The following is a 19801-nucleotide window of genomic DNA, read 5'->3' on the forward strand; positions in this document are numbered from 1 at the left end:
AGTGTGCCACATGGAGCAGCTTATGTCATTGCTACAGTCTGGTCATCATGCAGTTAGCTTTTTCCCTCTGGTGGCAGTTTTCAGATCAGTTCAGTCACTCAGTCATGTCCAACTCTTTGTGACCCCATGGTCTGCAGCACGCCAGGCCTCCCTGTCCATCAACTCCCAGAGATTACTCAAACTCATGTTCACCGAATCAGTGATGTCATCCAACCATCTCATCCTCTGTTTTCCCCTTTTCCTCCCACCTTCAATCTTTCCCAATATCAGGGTCTTTTCTAGTGAGTCAGTTCTTCGCATCAGGTGGACAAAGTATTGGAGATTCAGCTTCAGCATCAGTCCTTCCAATGTATATTCAGGACTGATTTCCTTTAAGATGGACTGGTTGGATCTCCTTGCAGTCCAAGGGACTCTCAAGAGTCTTCTCCCAACACCACAGTTCAGAAGCATCAGTTCTTCAGCGCTCAGCTTTCTTTATAGTCCAACTCTCACATCCATACATGACTCCTGGAAAAACCATAGCTTTGGCTAGTTGGACGTTTGTTAGCCAAGTAATGTCTCTGCTTTTTAATATGCTGTCTTGGTTGAACATAGCTTTTCTTCCAAGGAGCAAGCATCTTTTAATTTCATGGCTGCAGTCCCCATCTGCAGTGATTTTGGAGCCCTGAAAAATAAAGTCTCTCACTGTTTCCATTGTTTCCCCATCTATTTGCCATGAAGTGATGGGACCAGATGCCATGATCTTAGTTTTCTGAATGTTGAGCTTTAAGCCAACTTTTTCACTCTCCTCTTTCACTTTCATCAAGAGGCTCTTTATTTCTTCTTTGCTTTCTGTCATAAGGGTGGTGTTATCTGCGTATCTGAGGTTATTGATTATTTCTCCAGGCAGTTTTGATTCCTGCTTGTCCTTCAGCAGTCTGGCATTTTGCATGATGTACTCTGCATATAAGTTAAATAAGCAGGGTGACAATATACAGCCTTGATATACTCCTTTCCCAATTTGGAACCAGTTCGTTGCTCCACGTCAGTTCTAACTGTTGCTTCTTGACCTGCATACAGATTTCTCCGGAGGCAGGTCAGGTGGTCTGGTATTCCTATCTCTTGAAGAATTTTCCACAGTTTATTGTGATCCACACAGTCAAAGGCTTTGGCATAGTCAATGAAGCAGTAGATTTTTTTCTGAAATTCTCTTGCTTTTGCGATGATCCAAAGGATGTTGGCAATTTGATCTCTGGTTCCTCTGCCTTTTCTAAATCCAGCTTGAATATCTGAAAGTTTACATTTCAAATACTGTTGAAGCCTGGTTTGGAGAATTTTGAGCATTGCCTCACTAGCGTGTGAGATGAGTGCAATTGTGCAGTAGTTTGAACATTCTTTAGCATTGCCTTTCTTTGGGATTGGGATGAAAACTGACTTTTTCCAGTTCTGTGGCCACTGCTGAGTTTTCCAAATTTGCTGGCATATTGAGTGAAGCACTTTCACAGCATCATCTTTGGGATTTGGAATAGCTCAACTGGAATTCCATCACCTCCACTAGCTTGGTTCATAGTGATGCTTCCTAAGGCCCACTTGACTTTGAACTCCAGGATATCTGGCTCTAGGTGAGTGATCATACCATCACGGTTATCTGGGTTATGAAGATCTTTTCGGTATAGTTCTGTGTATTCTTGCCACCTCTTCTTAATATCTTCTGCTTCTGTTAGGTCCATAGCATTTCAATGTTCCCTTGGTATCTCTAATTTTCTTGAAGAGATCTCTAGTCTTTTCCATTCTATTGTTTTCCTCTATTTATTTGCATTGATCACTGAGGAAGCCTTTTTTATCTCTCCTTGCTATTCTTTGGAACTTTGCATTCAGGTGCGAGTATCTTTCCTTTTCTCCTTTGTCTTTTACTTCTCTTCTTTTCTCAACCTTTTGTAAGGCCTCCTCAGACAACCATTTTGTCTTTTTGCATTTCTTTTTCTTGGGGATGGTCTTGATCACCATCTCCTGTACAATGTCACAAACCTCCATCCACAGTTCTTCAGGCACTCTGTCTATCAGATCTAATCCCTTGACCCTATTTGTCACTTCCACTGTGTTGTAAGGGATTTGATTTAGGTCATACTTGAATGGTCTGGTGTTTTTTTCTACTTTCTTCAATTTAAATCTTAATTTTGCAGTAAGGAATTCATGATCTGAGCCACAGTCAGCTCCTGGTCTTGTTTTTGCTGACTGTATAGCACTTCTCCATCTTTGGCTGCAAAGAATATAATCAATATGATTTCAGTATTGACCATCTGGTGATGTCCATGTGTGTCCATGTCCGTGTGTAGGGTCTTCTCTTGTGCTGTTGGAAGAGGGTGTTTGCTATGACCAGTGTGTTCCCTTGGCAAAACTCCTTTAGCCTTTGCCCTGTTTCATTATGTACTCCAAGGCCAAATTTGCCTGTTACTCCAGGTATCTCTTAACTTCCTACTTTTGCATTCCAGTCCCCTATAATGAAATGGACATCTTTTTTGAGAGTTAGTTCTAGAATGTCTTATAGGTCTTCATAGAACTGTTCAACTTCAGCTTCTTTGGCATCAGTGGTGGGGCATAGACTTGGATTACTGTGGTATTGAATGGTTTGTCTCGGAAACGAACAGAGATCATTCTGTCATTTTTGAGATTGCATCCAAGTACTGCATTTCGGACTCTTGTTGACTATGATAGCTACTCCCTTTCTTCCAAGGGATTCTTGCCCACAGTAGTAGATATAACGGTCATCTGAGTTAAATTCACCCATTCCAGTCCATTTTAGTTCACTGAATCCTAAAATATCTATGGTCACTCTTTCCATCTTTTGTTTGACCACTTCCAATTTACCTTGATTCATGGCCCTAACATTCCAGGTTCCTATGCAATATTGCTCTTTACAGCATCTTGCTTCTATCACCGGTCACATCCACAACTGCGTATTGTTTTTGCTTTGGCTCCGTCTCTTCATTCTTTCTGGAGTTATTTCTCCAGTGATCTCCAGTAGCATATTGGGCACCTACTGACCTGGGGAGTTCATCTTTCAGTGTCCTATCTTTTTGCCTTTTTGTACTGTTCGTGGGGTTCTCAAGGCAAGAATACTGATGTGGTTTGCCATTCCCTTCTCCAGTTTAGTATTAGTATCTGTGAAACAACTAAGGAATGTGCAACAGACACTGTTATCTATGTCCTTTGGGGGGGAACTAAAGATTCTGTGACTGATAGATGATGGTTGATTCACTGTTTAAATTGTTACCTGCTTTTCTGGCCCAATTGCTGCTATTTTTACCCCTACATATTCACATCTTTTAGATTAATTCTTGAACCAGGCTTTTGTGACTCAGGGGAGGCCTCTAGGAGACTAAAGCCTTTTTCTACAAACAAGAATCAGGTCACTTGGAAGGGCCTTTGTACCTGGGAGAGCCTCTGCAGGTTCCTGCAGGGTTTCATGACCAAAAGGGATTTATTCCAGAAATGTGACAACCATGGTTTAAGAATACAAGTCAATTAATAAAGTCAAAGTGATTAATACATGGTATTAATAAATGAAGAAAAAACACTATGTGATTATTACAATTACTGCAGACAAAGCATCTGACAAAAATCCAACAATATTTCATTGTAGAAGCATTTCAAAAGAAAAAAACATTTCTTTAACTTGATAAAGGACATCTACAGGAAAGGTACAGCTCATATCACGCTCAAAGGTGAAAGACTGAAAGCTTCTCGAAACTGTAGACTGCTTTGGGAGGTATATAGTCATTTTCACAATATTAATTCTTCCGATCCAAGAACATGATATGTCTCTCCATCTGTTTATGTCATTTTTGATGTCTTCCTCAGTGTCTCATAGTTTTCTGCACACAGGTCTTCTTTCTCCTCAGGTGGGTTTATTCCTAGGTATTTTGTTGTTGTTGCTATGGTGAATGGAATTGTTTCCATAATTTCTCTTTCTGTTTTTTTGTTGTGTATAGTGTATAGGAGTGCATCCTTATCAAATTGCCAATGGCATGTTTCACAGAACTAGAACAAAAATTTTACAATTTGTTTAGTAACACAAAAGACCCCAAATAGCCAAAGCAATCTTGGGAAACAAAACAGAGCTGGAGGAATCAGGCTTCCTCCAGCTGATTCCTTCCTGTAGGAATTCCTTCCTGGAGGAATCTGACTTCAGACTATACTACAAAGTTACTGTAATCAAGACAGTATGGTACTGGCACAAAAACATAAACATAGATCAATGAAACAGGGTAGAAAACTCAGAGATAAACCCACAAACCAATGGGCACCTTATCTTTGACAAAGGAGCAAAAATATACAATGGAGAAAAGACAGCCTCTTCAATAAGTGGTGCTGAGAAACCTGGACAGCTACGTGTGAAAAATGAAATGAGAACACCTCCTGTCCTCCTTACTGGCCCCGGCGGGAAGTCTCTGCATGCATGGGGCTGCAGTGACCTGTCGCTGATCGGTGGCCCCTCCCCAGGCACAGCATGTGCCTGTTGTGGCAGAGGGCACCGCTGGCAGCTGGCTTGGGGTGGTCATGGTGGTGGCAGTCCAGCTAGGCCAGCAGGTGCTGGAGTGCCAGTGGTGCTGGGGTCCATGGGGCCTCTGGAAGGCCATGCAGTTGGAACAGGAGGACTTGGGGATGGTGGGCATGAACTGCATGGAATTCCACTAGGGCAAGGCCATGCCCCTCATCTTTGTGGGGGGCATGCCCAGGGCGGCACCATGCTGGATGCCCGTGCCAATGCACTGGGGAGAGGAAACCACATCATCCCCCGCATGCTGGCTGTGCACCAGGCCTGGTCCAAGTAAGGCTGAGAGAAGCTACAGCTGGATGAGGCAGGCATGACAGGCAAGGTGCTGGACATCGCCACTCAGGCCTTCATCCTGGAGGTGATCGCCTAGCACTGGGAGCCAGCCTGCATCCTCTGCGACAAAGACTCCTTCACCCTCAAGTCCAACATCAACCTGTCGGCCTCTTCCCCAGCTCCAAGTTTCTGTTGGTGATGCAGGACAGCCTCTGTGCACTCCCTGGTCACCCACAAGGTCACCGTCACTGGCTTCAACCCTAGCAGCTACCACAACTGCCTCACCAAGCGGAGCAGGCCATCGAGGCGACGTATGCCCTGAGCATGGAGGAGGGCGAGGACAAGTGCCTGCCGTGCCCTATGAGCAGCTGGTGCTGTACCCCTAGCACTCCCTCCAGCTCATCCTCTGCAGCGACAGCATCCTGTATCAGGATGAACTCATCTGCAAGCCCTGCAGCTGAAGTCCAAGATCAAGCTCCACAGACCAGGTCCTCAAGCCTGTGAACCTGGAAGCTCTCTCCAGGTGAACTGGCCACATTCCTGGGGATGTGTTGAGGGACGTGGGCCAGATGGCTCCCATGCTGGCCCAGCTCAGCTACGACCCCTATGCAAACCCACCCAATTACTACAACCCCATCCACACCCCATGGTCATCAACCACACACACCAGGTCTTGAAACAGGGACTATAAAACACCAGTCAGTCTGAAAGACTACTTTCAGGTGAACAAGAACAGCACCTCTTCCCACCTAAGAAGCTCATGATTTCCAGATCTCTGCAAATGGCTTTGTTGCCAGGAGAAACTGCATTAGAGTGGAAATTAGACCTTTAATCCAAGCATATTGTTTGCTGTTATATTAATCGACAAAACAGGACTGCTCATGAGGAAGGTATATGCATATGTTTGCAAAAGCTGAATTATTGAAAACTTACCTCATCACACTCTATCTTAGGACAGTCTGGGGTAGAGAACCAAGAGTGTGGAAGTAGTCTGTTTTCAAAACTTTGGTATTTTGCATTTTTCCCCTTGAAAACTTTTTTTAAGAGATGGATTTGGGGAAAAAAAAAAAAAAGAGATGGATTTGCAGGACCGCCTTGGTGGCTTTGTCTGCAGGGATGAGGCCCACAGCCTGTGCCTCTCCTATAGATCTTTATTTTTTAATTCAAAGTATCTATTTAAGAATTTAATATGTGAGGTCTTCTTTGATTCTCCTTTTCTCTTTGGTTCTACTTAGTTTCACAGAGAAGATATATATATATATATATATATATATATATATATATATATATATATAATTTGAATAAACTGAATGGGGGAAAAAAACCACTTCCTAATACCATACATAAAAATAAACTCAAAATGCATTAAAGACCTAAATGTAAGGTCAGAAACTATAAAAACTCTTAGAGGAAAACATAGACAAAATACTTTGATATAAATCACAGCAAGATTCTCCTTGAGCCACCTCCTAGAGTAATGGAAATAAAAGCAAAAAGCAACAAACAAATGGGACCAACAGTTAGAACTGGACATGAAACAACAGACTGGTTCAAAATTGGGAAAGGAGTACAACAAGGATGAATATTGTCACCCTCTTTATTTAACTCATATCCAGAGTACATCATGCAAAATGCTGAACTGCATAAATCACAAGCTGGAATCAAGATTGCCAGGAGAAATATCAACAACCTCAGATACGCAAGTGATACAAATCTAATGGCAGAAAGTGAAGAGGAACTGAGGAGCCTCTGGATGAAGGTGAAAGAGGAGAGTGAAAAAGCTAGCTTAAAACTCAGCAATAAAAAAACTAAGATCATGGCACCCAATCGCATCACTTCATGGCAAATAGAAGGGGGAAAATTGGAAGCAGTGACAGATCTATTTTTCAGTTCAGTTCAGTTCAGTCACTCAGTCATGTCCGACTCTTTTCGACCCGATGAACTGTAGCACGCCAGGCCCCCCTTTCCATCACCAACTCCCCGAGTTTACTCAAACTCATACCCATTGAGTCGGTGATGCCATCCAGCCATCTCATCCTCTGTCATCCCCTTCTCCTCCTACCCCCAATCCCTCCCAGCATCAGGGTCTTTTCCAACGAGTCAATTCTTCGCATGAGGTGGCCAAAGTATTGGAGTTTCAGCTTCAGTCATCAGTCCTTCCAATGAACACCCAGGACTGATCTCCTTTAGGATGGACTGGTTGGATCTCCTTGCAGTCCAAGGGACTCTCAAGAGTCTTCTCCAACACCGCAGTTCAAAATCATCAATTTCTCAGGGCTCAGCTTTCTTCACAGTCCAACTCTCACATCCATACATGACCACTGGAAAAACCATAGCCTTGGCTAGATGGGCCTTTGTTGGCAAAGTAATGTCTCTGCTTATCAATATGCTATCTAGGTTGGTCATAACTTTCCTTCCGAGGAGTAAGCATCTTTTAATTTCATGGCTGCAGTCACCATCTGCAGTGATTTTTGGAGCCCCCAAAAATAAAGTATGACACTGTTTCCACCGTCTCCCCATCTATTTCCCATGAGGTGATGGGACCAGATGCCATGATCTTAGTTTTCTGAATGTTGAGCTTTAAGCCAACTTTTTCACTCTCCTCTTTCACTTTCATCAAGAGGCTTTTTAGCTCCTCTTCACTTTCTGCCATAAGGGTGGCGTCATCTGCATATCTGAGGTTATTGATATTTCTCCGGGCAGTCTTGATTCCAGCCTGTGCTTCTTCCAGCCCAGCGTTTCTCATGATGTACTCTGCATATAAGTTAAATAAGCAGGGTAACAATATACAGCCTTGACATACTCCTTTTCCTATTTGGAACCAGTCTGTTGTTCCATGTCCAGTTCTAACTGTTGCTTCCTGACCTGCATATAGGTTTCTCAAGAGGCAGGTCAGGTGGTCTGGTATTCCCATCTCCTTCAGAATTTTCCACAGTTTATTGTGATCCACACAGTCAAAGGCTTTGGCATAGTCAATAAAGCAGAAATATATGTTTTTCTGGAAATCTCTTGCTTTTTCAATGATCCAGCAGATATTGGCAATTTGATCTCTGGTTCCTCTGTCTCTTCTAAAACCAGCTTGAACATCTGGAAGTTCTTGGTTCACTTATTGCTGAAGCCTGGCTTGGAGAATTTTGAGCATTACCTCACTAGCGTGTGAGATGAGTGCAGTTGTGCGGTAATTTGAGCATTCTTTGGGATTGCCTTTCTTAGGGATTGGAATGACAACTGACCTTTTCCAGTCCTGTGGCCACTGCTGAATTTTCCAAATTTGCTGGCATATTGAGTGCAGCACTTTCACAGCATCATCTTTCAGGATTTGAAATAGCTCAACTGGAATTCCATCACCTCCACTAGCTTTGTTCGTAGTAATGCTTTCTAAGGCCCACTTGACTTCACATTCCGGGATGTCTGGCTCTAGATCAGTGATTACACCATTGTGATTATCTGGGTTGTGAAGATCTTTTTTGTACAGTTTTTCTGTGTATTCTTGCCACCTCTTCTTAATATCTTCTGCTTCTGTTAGGTCCGTACCATTTCTGTCCTTTATTGAGCCCATTTTTGCATGAAATGTTCCCTTGGTATCTCTAATTTTCTTGAAGAGATCGCTAGTCTTTCCCATTCTGTTGTTTTCCTCTATTTCTTTGCATTGATTGCTGAGGAAGGCTTTCTTATCTCTCCTGGCTCTTCTTTGGAACTCTGCATTCAAATGGGAATATCTTTCCTTTTCTCCTTTGCTTTTTGCTTCTCTTCTTTTCACAGCTATTTGTAAGGCCTCCTCAGACAACCATTTTGCCTTTTTGCATTTCTTTTCCATGGGGATGGTCTTGATCCCTGTTTCCTGTACAATGTCTCGAACCTCTGTCCATAGTTCATCAGGCTTTCTGTCTATCAGATCTAGTCCCTTAAATCCATTTCTCACTTCCACTGTATAGTCATAAGGGATTTGATTTAGGTCATACCTGAATGGTCTAGTGGTTATCCCTACTTTCTTCAGTTTAAGTCTGAATTTGGCAATAAGGAGTTCATGATCTGAGCCACAGTCAGCTCCCAATCTTTTTTTTTTTTTTTGCTGACTGTATAGAGCTTTTCCATCTTTGGCTGCAAAGAATATAATCAATCTGATTTCAGTGTTGACCATCTGGTGATGTCCATGTGTAGAGTCTTCTCTTGTAGATTTATTTTTAGGGGGCTCCAAAATCACTGCAGATGGGGACTGCAGCCATGAAATTAAAAGACACTTGCTCCTTGGAAGGAAAGTTATGACCAAACTAGACAGCATATTAAAAAGTAGAGACATTACTTTGCCAACAAAGGTCCATCTAGTCAAGGCTATGCTTTTTCCAGTAGTCATGTATGGATGTGAGAGTTGGACTATAAAAAAAGCTGAGTAGTCAAGAATTGATTCTTTTGAACTGTCGTGCTGGGAGAAGACTGTTGAGAATCCCTTGGACTGCAAGGAGATCAACCAGTCAATCCTAAAGGAAATCAGTCTTGAATCTTCATTGGAATGACTGATGTTGAAGCTGAAACTCCAATACTTTGGCCACCTGATGCAAAAAGCTGACTCATTTGAGAAGACCCTGATGCTGGGAAAGATTGAAGGCGAGAGGAGAAGGGGACGACAGAGGATGAGATTGTTGGATGGTATCACCGACTCAATGGACATGAGTTTGAGTAAACTCTGGGAGTTGATGATGGACAGGGAAGCCTGGCGTGCTGCAGTCCATGGGGTTGCAAAGAGTCAGACACAACTGAGCAACTGAACTGAACTGAACTGAACCTTCTAACTAATCTTGTTATCTTGAAACTTGTATACTGTGGGAGTGGGTCTGGTAAGACCTTTCTATTGTTAGTTCTAAACTTGTTAATTTAAGATGCATGTTGTGGGAATGGGTCTGATAAGAGTATATAAGGCCTTGCTAAGACGAGCAGGGGCTCACTCTCCACCCTCTTCTGATTATATGTCAGAAGGTTTCTCTGTCCCTTTTCAGGGCTTCCCTGGTGGCTCAGATGGTAAAGAATCTGCCTGCAATGAAGGAGACCCAGGTTCGATCCCTGGGTCAGGAAGATCCCTTAGAGAAGGAAACGGCAACCCATTCCAATATTCTGGCCTGGAAAATTCCATGGATGGAGGAGCCTGGTAGGCTACAGTCCATGGGGTTGCAAAGAGCTGGACATGACTGAGCAACTTCACTTTCATTCACTTTCACACTTTAATAAAACTCTGATACACAAAAGTTCTTGAGTTATCAAGCCTGGCCCCTGGTCCCGAAGCTAAATCTTCTTTGGAGATCAAGAATCTGACACCATTCACTACAAGCTATCACTACCATATGCAAAACAGGTAGCTAGTAAGAAATTGCTACATAACACAGGGAGCTCAGCCTGGTGCTCTGAGATGACCTAGAACAGTGGGATGCGGGGGTTCAAGAGGGAGGAGATATATGCGTACTTATAGCTGATTTACGTTGTTGTACAGTAGAAACCAATGCAACATTGTAAAGCAATTGTCCTCCAGTTAAAAATAATAATAATAAAAAAGACTGAAATCTTCCCCTGAGATCAGAAACAAGATGAAGCTGTCTGCTTAAATCCAGCATCATTCTGAAGGTTCTAAGAAAGACAGTGAGATGGAAAATGAAAAGGGAGTGGGGGCATATAGTTCAGAAATGAAGTGCCTTGGAAATATCTCTACATGCAGATGACATGACTTTGTGTGTAGAAAATCCTATGGAAACCACAAAAATCTATTAAAGAGATTAGCAAAGTTGCAGGTGACAAAATCAACATGCAAAAATCACTAGCAATGGTTAACCTAATGATATAATTAAGAAAACAATTCCTTTGTAATAGTATTTTTAAACTACTTAGTAAAAAGTTTACCCAAGTAGATGTATGACTTGTACGCCAAAAACTACAGATCATCGCTGAAAGGAATTTAAAAAGTCAAAATAAATGAAAAGACATCTATGCTCACAGACCTGAGCTCTTAGGCAACACTCCACAAATGACCTTCAGTTTTAACACAATCAACATCAAAATTCCCACAGTTTTTACTCTTTTTTTCCAGAAATGGATAGGCTGATCCTAAAATTCACATGGAATTGTCAGGCCAAAACAATCTTGAAAAAGAATAACAGAGTTAGGGGCTCATGCTTCCTGATTGAAAATTCACTACAAAGCTGCAGTCATCGAGGCATGTGTTCCTGGCGTAAGATACACACATGGACTGTGGGACAGAAATTAGAGTCCATGATAAACTTACATGTGGATGGTCAAGTGAGGCAACCAGGCTGCCAGGACTGTTCATAGCTGGTGCAGATGTGACATCCACATGGAGAGGGAAGAAGCTGGACCCTTGCCTCACAGTTCATACAAAATTAACTCAAAATGGATGCAGTGAGACAGGCTGTGGCCTGGGGCCTTTTACCACAGGGCTTATACCTGGACCAACATCTCCTAGAGCAACAAAGAAACTACAAGGGACTAATAGAAACTGCATGCATGGGCGGTTGGGGGCAAGGTATGGACAGCAAGATACAAAAAGGCCAAAACACAGCTGCCGACGCAAAAGTGAGCCCTGCCCACCATCCCTGCACACAGCACCAGCAACTGGTGGGCAGGCCATCGAAGCCACCCTGCAGGCCAAGCCACCCATCTGTCCATACCCTCACCCCATTTAAGGGACCAGCTCGCCCCATTTGGGAGCGAACATGGGCCCCTGTTGCTTGTTTTTGCTCCCTCCTTCTGAAGCCACGCCTCAATTCTTCATCTGGCCTCTTATCAATTTCTACAATTAAAGAGTCCAGGAGCCTGTGTTGGTAACAGTAGGACCTAGTATAAAAGCTGAACTGCAAAATGGTTAGAAACACAGTGTGACTTTGGATCAGGCAATGGTTTCTTAACTACATTACAAGCAACTAAAGAAAACACAGATAAATTGTAGTTTGCCAAATTAAAAAATGTTTGTGCCTCAAAGGACACTCCAGAAAGTGAAAAGACAATCTAGTGAATGGGAGAGAATTTGGAATTTGTGTATCTGACAAGGGACTAGTATTCAGAATATAAAAGAAGAACTGCAATTCAACAACAACAAGACCCACAGACCAAGGAGTCAGTGGACAAAGGCCTGAGCAGACATTTTCCAAAGACATGTGAACAGCTGGTGAGCAGAAGCCATGCTCGGCACCATTGGTGGGTAAGGAATTGCCCATAAACCACCACCAAGGGGACAGCTGCCGTGGTCTGTGAGGTGAAAACACCTGTTGGTGAGGATACGGAATGGTTAATCTCTCCTCCGAAGCTGATAGCAAGGGAAAATGATGCACTCACTATGGAAAACAGTTTTTGGGGGGGCCTCAAACAGGTAACATTCAGTTAGGTTATAAGACCCAGTAGTTCCACTCCAAGATGCATACCGAAGAGAACTGAAAATGTATAGTTACAGAAAACCTTGACCACAAATGTTTCTAAGCATTATTCATAATAGCCAAAAACTGGAAATAGTCAAACGTCCATAGGTTGATGAATAAAGAAAAAAATATGGTATCCTCTTACAGTACAACACTAACCGGCCATAAAGGAATGGAGTCTGACGCAGCCTACAGCATGGACGAACCTTCAGAATGCTATGCTCAGTGAAATACTACAGAAACAAAAGGCGCATAAATCATACAAAATACCGGGAAAGAAAAACCCACGCTGAGAGAGGAGACTGGTGTTTGAAGGAATGTGAGGAGTTGAGGGGAGGGATTAGGGAGGACCCCCGAATGGGGACGCGGTTCCCCTATCCTAGGGCGGGCGGGGAGAGTGGCTGCCGGAGCTGGACTGTGGTGGCTGTAGCATCACACCAAAAATGTGCTAGAAAGCTCACTTGTACACTTTCTGCGGGTAAAACAAAAAATGTTCTGTTCTGCAAATTTCAGGTGATTAAAAATCAAACCATATAACCAACAAATAAAAGCAGACTGAACTAAAGGTGTGACTGTCAGCTGGCAGCGACCTCCTACGTGTCACCGTCAGCGCTGCACAGCAAGCGGGTCACCCTGTCTATAGAGGGGCCCCTGGGGAGAAGCTGCGGAGGCTGAGCTGCGGCCCCTCTCCGGCCAGGAGCAGGGGGCCCGAGGCTGCGGGGAGGCCTCACCCCGTGCGGGCGAGGAGGTGAGCCTGCGCAGGCATGGCCACTGGCCTGTGGGTGCCCGTCCGCCCACGCCGACCCCGCCCTCTGATGGCCAGCTGTGCCTGTCAGCTCTGGCCGAAGGACGGCCTGCTGCGTCGGTGCCACCCAGCAGGAATGCAGAGTGCACGAGACACTCAGGCCCAGGGCTCCCAGGGGCTGCCAGACACCCGGCAGGCATCCTGCCTCTGCACAGCCCACCTGGGTCCCGCTCCTCCAGCCCGTGGGGGACCGCGGGAGGCTCCTTCGGGGCAGGCCACACGGGCTGCTGGGTGCTGCCCTGCACCTGGGAAGGACTCAAACCCTGCCTGGAGCAGGGACTCAGGACTAGGGGGCCAGTGCCCCTCAGAGCGGGGTGAGGGGGCTGGCAGTGGGGGCGGGGCTCCTCTGGGCCTGGGGGTGAGGCTGAGTGGGGCCTGGCAGGGGCCCCAAGTGGGGACAAGGGCGCTGCAGCAGGCTTGGGCCTGAGATCCCCAAGCTGGGGAAGGGTCCCAGCCCCAACCAACCCCTAAATAGGGAGCAGGTGTTGCTCAGACAGAGCCTGACTCTGGTGAGACCCCTATGTGCCTCTGGCACATTGATTATTTTAAGCTGTGTGGATGAAAAGTGTCATCTGCCCCATCAGGAAGCAGAGGGCGCTGCGGACCTGCAGGCCTCACACTGCAGCCCCGAGGGTGCACCCCGAGGGGACTCAGGGTGAAGGCAGACTGCTGCCCCAAACTGCTGAGAGACACGTCCGAGGAGGGATTTCACAGGGCCCAGAATCTTGCGTCTCATGGATGGAGGAGGCAAGGATCGACCTCTGCAGGAAATCACCTTTCTTTCTATGCTTTTTGGTGTCATCTCCCAAAAGGGGCCTCTCCTACCCACCCCAGCACCTTTTGTCTCTAGCTCACAGTGGCATTTAAGGGGGTGGATTCAGCATTTCTGGGACAAATTACTCAAAATTTTCTCATTAACAGACAACTGATTACTGAGTTTTCCTGAGTCTCTCCCATATACAGGAGGTATACATGTTCTTAACCTGTTATTTGTATTTCTTCTGTTAAAGTGTCTTTATTACAAAAGGAGGGGAGGGGTGCTCTCAGCCAAGAACTCCGGACAGGGGAAGGAAATTGGCCCATTCCAGGCTCCAGGACAGGAAATACCTCCAGCCCCTCAGCCTTCCTCCCACCCACCCTGCCGTAACCTGACACTCAGTGGTTCTTCCCGCCTCCTAGGACCAACCCATCCCCAATACCCCAAAAGCCAGGAAACGGAAATTCAGAAAAACCGAAACTCCTGGGTAAAGGAGGGCCACCCTAGTGTGTGCTGGCATCAGGACCAGAGTTGCTCATCAGGACCGCAGTTGCTTATCTGGGCCACAGTTGCTCCGTCCCCACCATGAACCGCACATCCCAGAATTTCTTCACTGGGGCCCACGGGGCGGTGCCCCCAGCCTACGAGGTGCTGAAGGAGGAGCACGAGGTGGCCGTGCTGGGGGCGCCCCAGAGCCAGGCGCCCGTGACGACCACGGTGATCAACATCCGCAGCGAGACCGTCGTGCCCGACCACATCGTGTGGTCCCTGTTCAACACCATCTTCATGAACTGCTGCTGCCTGGGCTTCGTGGCATTCGCCTACTCTGTAAAGGTGGGGGGGCACCTGGGGGCGTCTCCAAGGAAGTGTCTGGGAGCCTGGAGAGGGCCCTGCCTGCCCAGACGGCATGTGGGCTGGGGAGCCCCCGTGTGTGTTGTTCTCTGTGTGTGTGTGTGTGTAAACATGTGCAGGTCATGATGAGGCTGCAGGGGGTGCGTGGGGATGACCAGGGTCAGCCTTTTGTCCCCTGGTGGGTGAGTGGCCGGTAAAGGGGCCTGAGAGGAAGGACGGGTGAGCCCTGGGCCTCCTGGAGAGGCCGACTCTCTGTGGGAAAGCAGCTGAAGACCCCAGGAGGGTAGGAGGGCTCACCAGCTGCTGTCGTGCTCAGACTCCAGGGGACGTGCAGGCGTGGGTCCCCGCTGGGAAGAACGGGCACTGGGGGAACCAGCAGGGGAGGGCCTGAGTCACAGGCCCGGCGGTCACCTGGACCCTCACCACCTCTCCCCCTGCAGTCTAGGGACCGGAAGATGGTCGGCGACATCACTGGGGCCCAGAGCTACGCCTCCACCGCCAAGTGCCTGAACATCTGCGCCCTGGTCCTGGGCCTCCTTCTGATTATCATCCTCATCATCATTGTGTCCACCGGCTCCCTGATGATTCTTCAAGCACTCTCGGAGCTCATACAGAACCATGGAGGCCACTAGTCCCTGCCCACAGTCCGAGGCAGTCACCCCTTTTTCCTGCAGCTTATACAGGCATCTGTCCACCATGAAATAAAAGGAAGCATTTGTATGTGAGGGCACTGTGTTTTGACCTGGGGAGGGGGCAATTGAGAGTCCCGGCCTGGACGTGAGCCCGAGCCCTCCTCCTCCCACCCCGCACTGTCCCACGTGCTATGTGGCTCTAGGCGGGGTCCGGCCTCTCTGGGGCCTTGGGCTGGGTCTGCAGTAACTGGTCAGGGGGTTGGGGTGTGGGTTCCTCAAGGGAAGGGCCACGCTGGGCACAGAACACCCTCAGCTCTGTCGACAAAACCGACAGAAAATACAAACAAGACCCTCAGAAGCCAGCAAAAAAAAAAAGATACGTTTGGCGCATTAGGATTTGCAATCGGAGAAATGCAGATTCGGGTGGCAAGTCAACTGTGCTCCAGGAAAGTCCAGATGGCGGGGTCACAACACAGCGAGGATGGTCCAGAGCAGTCTCGGGAGGTCCCACAAAGGGGGCGGCGCCAGCAGGCCAGGGTCCCGGCCGGCAGCTGGCTGGTGGCTAAACAGTTTCCAGGGAGCGAAGAGCAGGAGTTCGGGGGGGTCCGAGGGCGGTCAGGCCAGGACGCTGGTCAGTTCCGGCTCTCCCGGCTCCCAGCTCCCTCTCACACCCTGTGGCACGTCCCTCTCGTCACTGTCCTTTGCGGGGCCCCGCAGGCTCCTCCTGCCCGCAAGGCGACAGGAGCACAGCGTCCACCACTGCAGAGAGAGCCCCGTGCTGCTCAGGTGGAGGAGTGGCCCCTGCCCTGCCCTGCCCTCGACCTCAGCCCCATCCCTGCTTCTGCCACGGCCTCCAGACGCGGGGGGCGCTCGAGGGGCAGGGCAGACCCGCCCACCGCCAGCTGGGCTGGGGCGTGTAGAGGGGCAGCAGAGCCACCCCCTCGTCCCCTGACTCCACATGCCGGTCCTCTGCCCCCAAATCTGTCCCTACCCCAGCCCCTTGACGTGGAGAGGCTGCGGGGAGGCTGGGATCCCAGGGTGGGCCAGGAGGGAGCCCCTCTCCCTGTGGGTCTGACACCCGTGAGCAGGAAGCCCTGGAGGAGGGACGGCTGGCAGGCATGCCCCCGGGGTCGGGAAGGACTGCCTCTGAGGTGGGGAGGAGCCAGCAGCCCGCAACGCCCTGGAGTCGGCAGGGACGCTGCCCAGCGGCGCAGACCCTGCTGGGTGGGCTGCGGGGGCAGAATCTTCCCACACCAGCAGCGACAGGAAGGGAGCCAGGGGCGAGGCCGGGGCACCCCTGCCCACCCCCACCCGGGACTCATCTGCCCTGCTCTGTCCTCCCCCAGCTGGGACCAAACCTGGCGTCTTAACGAGCCCTATCTTCTGAATTCCTCCGAGGCCCAGTCCAGGCAAAGCAGAGGCAGAGCCTTCTCCCCACGGGCTACTTGGAAAAGGGACCAGTGGCGCCTCCTGGCCGCGCTGCCGGCCCCCCCATCACCCTGGCCCAGGGCTCCAACCTTCCTGCTCTGTCCTGCCGCTCCCCCAACTCTTCCAGCCCCGTCCACGCACTGCTGACAGAGGACACGTGACCGTCCACTGGGAACCAGGCCGGGCTGTGGCTCCAAGGACCACAGCTGCTCACGGCCCAGCAGTCAGCACCCAGGACCGTCGAGGGAAGGTCCCTCAGTTTCCCCTGCCTGATGCCTCAGGCCTCCTGTGAATTCTCAGAAGGTCCAGAACACGGGGCTTTGCGGCCTGCACCAAGGGGTCTCCCGCCTAGCAGGACCCTCACCCCAAATCGGTGAAGCTCAGGCGGGTTACACTCAGTGCCACCACCCCTCATGACTGCTGCCCACCTGACAGAGGATGTGGGGACCCCCTAGTCGGCCTGCCGGGGTTGGGGGTTCAGAGGTTGGGGTCAGGGTCGCACATCTGTGCCCCCATCCCTGCCCAGGTGACAGTTCTTCCTGGACTCAGAGGCGGTCTGCCAGCCTCTCCTCCTGCAGGACTCAGCACCCCTGAGGTTGAGCCCCTGTGCTCACGTGCGGGACCCAAGAGAGAGTGGGCAACCTCATCTGAGTCACCGTCCTCCAGGGAGGATCCAGACCAGCCCGGCTCCCAGGTAGGGCCCAGTGGGGGTCGGGCGTCCATCCCCTCCGGCTGCCAGGAGGAGGGGAGCACACCGTGAAGAGCTGCTGACTTCAGCAAGAGCTGGACAGGACTGGCCCTGCGCTCCCTGAGTGAGCCCAGAAGAGCCTGGGTCCCCAGAGGGCGTGTGGAGCGGGGTCACTCCCCAGCAGCAGCCTGTGGCTGCCTGGACTCCTTCAGCCTCTCTGGGGTGACACCCAGGACACCCCGTGCAGGGCGCAGTGGCTCCGCAGGTGGGGTGCGGCCCCCCCACCCGCTCCCCTGGGGAGCGGTGTCCGGGTGTTTCTCCCCGCACTGGGCTAGGAGGGGCCCCATCTCCCTGTCTGCATCCCAGGCTCACAACAGTGTCTGCGAGACCCTTCCACCCAGCAGGGCCCGCCGGGTTTGAGGGCAGGAAGGGGTCTTTCCTCTGGGGGTTCCTGTTGACCGGGGTGGGGTCACCAGCTCTGCTCTGGCCCTCTCCGTCAGCCTGCAGCTGACTGCTCTGGGCTCCCCAGAGGCCGCCGGGGTCACAGCTCCCTCCGCAGGAGACATCACAGCAACTTCACAGACAAGGGCACTTTATTGATTCAGTGGTTGACAATCTGGGTCTATAAACTGCTGCATTTGCGTTGGAGGAGGGTTGGGCCCATGCCTCAGGTGCAAAACCATCCAAGGAAGGTCGAGGCCCTGGACTGCCTCCACGGACAGCGGCTAGTAGCCTCTATTTTTCATCATCTCTAAACTCATCTGGTAGGCTGCCAGGTAGGCAAAAACGAGAAGAACGACTGATCCAATGGTCAGAAAGATGCCCAGGACCAGGGCCCAGATGTTCAGGCACTTGGCGGTGGAGGCGTAGCTCTGGGCCCCAGTGATGTCGCCGACCATCTTCCGGTCCCTAGACTGGAGGAGGAGAGGTGGTGAGGGTGCAGGTGAGCGCTGGGCTTGTGACTCAGGCCCTCCCCTGCTGGTCCCAGTCACCCCGATGGGTCCTCACACTCCCGTTCCCTGGAGTCTGAGCAGGACAGTGGCCGGTGAGATCCTCCCCTCTTGGCACCTTTGTCTGCGTCCTCACACAGAGTCAGCCTCTCCAGGAGCCCCAGGGCTCACCCTCCCTTCCTCTCAGGCCCCTTCACCGGCCACTCACCCACCAGGGGTCAGTGTCCTTTCAGCACCTCTCTCGTTTCTGGACCAGACTCGAGTGCTGAAGCTGAGTATGAAGGATGTGCCGGCTGGGTAGCAGGCCGTCTTGGGGAGCGAGAGACACAGACTCCCACCTCCACCCCATGAGCACCCAGGCAGCCTCACCATGAGCCTCACTGGGAATGATCCCCCAAGCCACACTCACACACACACACAACACACACACACCAAGAACACACACGCAGACCCTCACACACGGGGGCACCCCAGCGCGCGCGCCATCTGGGCAGGGCCCCCTCCAGGCTCCCAGACACTTCCTTGGAGACGCCCCCAGGCGCCCACCCACCTTCACAGAGTAGGCGAATGCCACGAAGCCCAGGCAGCACCAGTTCATGAAGATGGTGTTGAACAGGGACCACACGATGTGGTCTGGCACGGCGGTCTCCCTGGGGATGCTGATCACCGTGGTCGTCACGGGCGCCTGGCCCTGGGGCGCCCCCATCATGGCCACCTCGTGCTCCTCCTTGATCATCTCTGGCTTAGAGGGAACCTAGTGCTGATGGTAAAAGGAAAGTTTGAGAAATGAGTTTCCTGTTAGATAGTCTGAGATGCCAGTGGATTTTTAGTGGGCGGTCCTATTGTGGGGTAGTTTCTATTTCTCAGTACTTTCTATTTCCTGTTGCTGAATTGGTTGGTTGTCTGGGACCTTGTTGGGTGCCTGAGACCTCAATGTGATTTTATGGTCCCAATTCTCCCCGGTGGCACTGCTAGTCCCAAGGTCCTGCCAGCAGCCCTTCCGGCTAAACAGAGGCCTGGTTTCCAACCTGAGAAGAACACTTGAGCTAATCATTAATCAGATTATTGGCACGAGACTTCATCTTTTTCTTAACTGTGGTAAAACACACATCAAATTACCGTCTTAGCCATGTCTAAGAGGGCATCTCAGGGGCATTAAGCATATTCACACTGTGGTGCAACCACCAGCACCATCCACCTCCAGGACTTGCTCACCCTCCCGAAAGGACACTCCGTCCCCGGAAACACTCACTCCTCTCCCCTGCCCTCCTGCAGCCCCTGCCCCACCGTCTACTTCTTGTGTCAGTGAATCTGACCCCTCCAGGGTCCTTGTGTGAGTGGAGTCAGACAGGATATGCTGTTTGGTGAGTGGCTTATTCCACTGAGCATCATGTCCTCAAAGTCCAGCCACACTATAGCATGAATTCCCTTCCTTCCGTAGGGTGAATACTACTCATTTATCTT

The 19801-nt window shown here is 49.6% G+C and overlaps 2 protein-coding genes and 1 pseudogene across 2 annotated transcripts; 2 read left to right on the forward strand and 1 right to left on the reverse strand.

Moving 5' to 3' along the window:
- The first annotated feature begins 4539 nt into the window (after positions 1-4539).
- On the forward strand, positions 4540-5574 carry LOC110149581 (protein-tyrosine sulfotransferase 2 pseudogene; annotated as a pseudogene).
- An 8698-nt stretch (positions 5575-14272) lies between these two features.
- LOC110149645 (interferon-induced transmembrane protein 3-like) lies at positions 14273-15364 on the forward strand. The gene is made up of 2 exons (XM_020912200.2): positions 14273-14621; positions 15080-15364. The coding sequence occupies exons 1-2, from the start codon at positions 14373-14375 to the stop codon at positions 15269-15271; spliced, it is 441 nt and encodes a 146-aa protein (XP_020767859.2). The 5' UTR covers positions 14273-14372; the 3' UTR covers positions 15272-15364.
- Positions 15365-17962: 2598 nt separating this feature from the next.
- Positions 17963-19155, reverse strand: LOC110149600 (interferon-induced transmembrane protein 1-like). The gene is made up of 2 exons (XM_020912104.2): positions 18888-19155; positions 17963-18301 (listed from the first exon to the last, which is right to left on the reverse strand). Exons 1-2 carry the CDS (start codon positions 19071-19073, stop codon positions 18113-18115), a joined length of 375 nt encoding a protein of 124 aa, XP_020767763.2. The 5' UTR covers positions 19074-19155; the 3' UTR covers positions 17963-18112.
- Positions 19156-19801: the final 646 nt, after the last annotated feature.

Source organism: Odocoileus virginianus, chromosome 28 (assembly GCF_023699985.2).
Source record: "Odocoileus virginianus isolate 20LAN1187 ecotype Illinois chromosome 28, Ovbor_1.2, whole genome shotgun sequence".
Lineage (NCBI taxonomy): Eukaryota > Metazoa > Chordata > Mammalia > Artiodactyla > Cervidae > Odocoileus > Odocoileus virginianus.

Coding starts and splice junctions, on each gene's coding strand:
- LOC110149645 (XM_020912200.2), top strand. CDS start 14,373: ATGAACCGCACATCCCAGAATTTCTTCACTGGGGCCCACGGGGCGGTG. Junction 14,622..15,079: donor CATTCGCCTACTCTGTAAAG/GTGGGGGGGCAC, acceptor CTCCCCCTGCAG/TCTAGGGACCGGAAGATGGT.
- LOC110149600 (XM_020912104.2), bottom strand. CDS start 19,073: ATGATCAAGGAGGAGCACGAGGTGGCCATGATGGGGGCGCCCCAGGGC. Junction 18,302..18,887: donor CATTCGCCTACTCTGTGAAG/GTGGGTGGGCGC, acceptor CTCCTCCTCCAG/TCTAGGGACCGGAAGATGGT.